At 45.3% G+C, this 5,000-nt stretch overlaps 1 protein-coding gene across 2 annotated transcripts in view; it reads left to right on the forward strand.

Annotated features, from left to right (window-relative positions):
• Positions 1–5,000, forward strand: part of stab1 (stabilin 1) — a 335,483-nt gene that overhangs the window by 113,804 nt on the left and 216,679 nt on the right. For both annotated transcript variants that reach the window (XM_084317601.1, XM_084317602.1), the window contains exons 42-44: positions 47–172; positions 1,176–1,249; positions 2,748–2,819. In XM_084317601.1, the coding sequence (XP_084173727.1) occupies positions 47–172; positions 1,176–1,249; positions 2,748–2,819 (272 nt within the window). The remainder of the gene's footprint in view (positions 1–46; positions 173–1,175; positions 1,250–2,747; positions 2,820–5,000) is intronic.

Here is a 5,000-nt window from a genome sequence, read left to right on the forward strand (position 1 = left end):
CCCCCTCTCTCTCTCTTATGTTGCTTCTCTCTCTCTGGGTGTTAAGAGATGGATGTATGTGGACCTCCTAATGGTGGCTGTTCAGAGTTTGCCAACTGCACCAAGATCTCAGCTGGTGAGAGGAGCTGTGCATGTAGAGAGGGATACACTGGAGATGGAGTGATCTGTCTGGGTAAGAACCACTACAATACTAACCCTAACCTTAAAGGAACATGCCAACATTTTGGGAAATTCGCTTACCGTCTTCTCCAGAGAGAGAGACAAGAAGGTAGATACCAGTTTCCTCTCTGTGCGTTCAGTAGAAAGCTGTCTGCATGTTAGCCTAGCTTAGCACAATGAATGGAAGCGGACATGGACGGTTAGCCTTCGGGAGAGGTGTTAGTTGGACAATGTTTGTTGTCCAGCAGGGGGCACTCTGTCCTCTGGACTTGTCAGTAACAATGCCCCTGTTACGGTGATAGTGGACATCATATAGCTGTGCCGTCCTTCGGATGAGACGCTAAACCGAGGTCCTGACTGAATTTGGTCGTTAAAGAACCCAGGACGCCTATCGTAAAGAGTAGGGGCTTCCCCGACGTTCCTGGCCAAATTCCCAATCAGGTCTCTGACATCAAGGCCTCTTAATTGGCTGATATCAATCCCTGTCTCCTGAGCCGTTCAGCCATTGTGTAGTGTGATGTGTGCCTGGTGCCAGTGTATGGTAGCCATTGAGCCTGCGTAGCTCAAGGTGGGTGCTACCAGTGGTGGTGAAGGAGGCAATTTCCACCCTACATTGTAAAGCGCTTTGAGTGTCTAGAAAAGTGTTATATAAATGCAATTCATTATTATTATTATTATTATTATTATTATTATTATTATTATTATTATTATTATTATTATTATTATTATTATTATTATTATTATTATTATTATTACAATGCCATCCATGGCCGCTTCCATTCCATTGAACATTCATTGTGCTACGCTATGCTAACGTGCAGCCAGATAGCTTTCTACTGAACGCACAGAGAGAAAACTGGTATCTATCTTCTCTCTCTCTGGAGAAGACGATAAGCTAATTTCCCCAAATGTCGGCTTGTTCTTTTAAGTATACTAACACCAACCTTAACTATACTAACCCCAACCTTAACTATACTAACCCTACATCTTCTAAATAAAAATTTCCATGTTTGCAGAGATTGACGGCTGTCTGGTCAACAATGGAGGCTGTCACAGATTTGCAGAGTGCACCAGAACTGGGCCGAACACAGTAAGAGGCATCACATTATTAATAACACAGTAGGGTTTATAATAGGGATGTCCGATATTATCGGCCGATATCGGCATTAAAATGGTATATCGGAAAATATCGGTATCGGTTTTCAAATTTTTTTTATTTTAATTTTTTTTACATTTCTATAACCTTTATTTACCCAGGCAAGCAAGTAAGAACAAATTCTGATTTTATTTATTGTCAAAAGTAGGCATAATGTTGTGTTAATTCCACAACAAGAGATATGTAATGTTAATTACCTGAAATTATTCCGTTTTTTGGGGGGGACCCTGCATATATCGGTATCGGTTGATATCGGTTGATATCGGTATCGGAAATTAAGAGTTGGACAATATCGGTATATCGGTATCGGTAAAAAAGCCAATATAAGATAAAAAATATTATGAACAACACAGTAAGATGCTGCTGCTTCCACTCTTAAACCACTTGACAATGGTGTAGTTGGTCTATCACTCTGCCTTACACTGTGCATAGTACTATACACATTACATAGTACTACTATGTACTTTACACACTGAGTACTACTTTGTACTATACACACTGAGTACTTCTATGTACTATACACACTGAGTACTACTATGTAATATACACACACTGAGTACTACTATGTACTATATACACTATTACACTATTGGGTGGAATAAACCTTTAAAACTCTTTGGGTGGAATAAACCTTTAAAACATTAAGTTCATTGACACCTCCCATCTCATGTCAAGTCAAGTCTTTATGACAAACGGGTCATGAGAAATGAAAGGGGTGTGGCTTATGAATAGGTATATCAATGACAATAGGTTCACTATAGCATGTTGTAAACAGGTGCCAGACAGCTGATTACCAGCGAACCTGTGTAGTATCGCCCTCTTGCATTCAAAGGGTGTGACTTAATAATGAATATGTATTTCAATGGACAATGATGTAAATTCCTTCAAATAAAATACTTGTCATTGACCGATGAGCAAAATATTCCAGAAGTCAGGTCCCTAGCCTGCTGTCAGCCTATGAGCACAATTTCATCCAAATTGGCACAAAGAATCACACATAGACTCACAGACTCACAGACGCAACCAAATCCATAATCCCACCAGGCTACCCCCCTGGTGGAGATAATAGCACAGTCAAATCTACAATATTAATATAATATAACACACAAAGATATCAAAATGAGAAACCATTTTGTTTACTATATTGAAATTTAATGAGTCAGGAGATACATTGATTTAAAAATTTAAAGTTTGGCCTGATGGTGGTGGTAGAGGAAAGGTCATGGGGTCACCAAAATCAATAAGGTTCTTCTTCTAGGAGTCATGAATGTTCACAGCAAAGTTGAAAAGATTAGTATAAGACACAGCCGCTGTGGCGGTCAGGTGAATCTAGATGATCCAGGTTTCTGACAGATTCTACGCTGCATAAAGATAACTATGCATTATAACTGATATGACTGACTGACTGACTGATTATCTTACTGTCTTCCAGACAGCCTGTGCCTGTAATGGTGGCTACACTGGTTCAGGGAGGTACTGTTACCCATTCAATCCTTGTAAAGTGGTGAGTAATTTACACACTGTGTGTGTGTGTGTGTGTGTGTGTGTGTGTGTGTGTGTGTGTGTGTGTGTGTGTGTGTGTGTGTGTGTGTGTGTGTGTGTGTGTGTGTGTGTGTGTGTGTGTGTGTGAGAGTGTGTGTGTGTGTCTGTGTCTGTGTCTGTGTCTGTGTGTCTGTGTGTCTGTGTGTCTGTGTGTCTGTGTGTGTGTCTGTGTGTGTGTGTGTGTGAGAGAGTGTGTGAGAGAGTGTCTGTGTCTGTGTCTGTGTGTGTGTGTGTGTGTGTGTGTGTGTGTGTTTGAGTTGAGTAATGAATGGAGAACTTCAGCTTCCCCTAATATATTTTTGGAATGCCTAACGCAGCATGTCGAGCATCCGAGCAGAGATCAGCCTTAATGGTGTAAACATCGACTATATCTCCATCATTTAAGATTAAGATTAATTTAGTTGAATACACTTTTTTCCCTTTCAACCTTTTTCTCCCGACCCCCAATTCATTTGTTCGGCCAATTCCATTCCGTGGTCTACAGTACATTCCACGTGCTGCCCCACTGTCAATCTGGGCAGGGTGTAGACTACCACATGCTGCCCCACTGTCAATCTGGGCAGGGTGTAGACTACCACATGCTGCCCTACTGTTGGCCTGGGGAGGGTGTAGACTACCACATGCTGCCCTGCTGTTGGTCTGGGGAGGGTGTAGACTACCACATGCTGCCCTACTGTCGGCCTGGGGGCGTGTTGCTTTTTAACAGCGCAGCAGTGCAAGAATGTGACAATTTGACCATGTGACCGCGGCAACGCGGGAGAGCGGCAGTGCGGAAATAGGCTGTCTCTAAGACAAACTCTAACCTTAACCAGCTCCTTAACAGCGCCTAAACTTAACCGTTCTAACCTTAACCAACTCCGAAACAATGCCTAACCTTAACCTTAACCTTAACCATGCCTAACCTTAACCATAGAAAGAATATTGCCATTCTCTAAGACAAACTCTAACCTTAACCAGCTCCTTAACAGCGCCTAAACTTAACCGTTCTAACCTTAACCAACTCCGAAACAATGCCTAACCTTAACCTTAACCTTAACCATGCCTAACCTTAACCGGCGAAAGAATACACGTTAAAAAAAAAATCACGTTAAAAATGGGATTCGAACTCGTCAACAACGGACCGCAGGACCGCAGGACCGCTGCTCTGCCAGGTGAGCTGAAGCGCCGAATGAAAATCATGGCGGGTTACTGGGGCGGTTAGATAATTCCGCAAGCTCTGCCGCTCCGCTCGCTCTGCCGCTCCGCTCGCTCTGCCGCTCCGCTCTGCGGTTGCCGCGCCTGCCGCGGGGCATGGCGCAGCCAATCAGGGAAAACGCGGAAGCAAAAGCAGCACTGCTGCGCTGTTATTAAGCAATAGGCGGCCTGGGGAGGGTGTAGACTACCACATGCTGCCCTACTGTTGGTCTGGGGAGGGTGTAGACTACCACATGCTGCCCTACTGTCAGTCTGGGAAGGGTGTGTAGACTACCCCATGCTGCCTTACTGTCAGTCTGGGGAGGGTGTGTAGACTACCACATGCTGCCCTACTGTTGGCCTGGGGAGGGTGTAGACTACCACATGCTGCTGTACTGACGGTCTGGGGAGGGTGTAGACTACCACATGCTGCCCTACTGTCAGTCTCTGGGGAGGGTGTAGACTACCACATGCTGCCCTACTGTCAGTCTGGGGAGGGTGTAGACTACCACATGCTGCCCTACTGTTGGTCTGGGGAGGGTGTAGACTACCACATGCTGCCCTACTGTTGGCCTGGGGAGGGTGTAGACTACCACATGCTGCCCTACTGTTGGTCTGGGGAGGGTGTAGACTACCACATGCTGCCCTACTGTCAGTCTGGGGAGGGTGTAGACTACCACCACATGCTGCCCTACTGTTGGTCTGGGGAGGGTGTAGACTACCACATGCTGCCCTACTGTCGGCCTGGGGAGGGTGTAGACTACCACATGCTGCCCTACTGTCAGTCTCTGGGGAGGTTGTAGACTACCACATGCTGCCCTACTGTTGGCCTGGGGAGGGTGTAGACTACCACATGCTGCCCTACTGTTGGCCTGGGGAGGGTGTAGACTACCACATGCTGCCCTACTGTTGGCCTGGGGAGGGTGTAGACTACCACATGCTGCCCTACTGTTGGCCTGGGGAGGGTGTA

This window comes from Notolepis coatsorum, assembly GCF_963971535.1.
Source record: "Notolepis coatsorum genome assembly, chromosome: 6".
NCBI lineage: Eukaryota > Metazoa > Chordata > Actinopteri > Aulopiformes > Paralepididae > Notolepis > Notolepis coatsorum.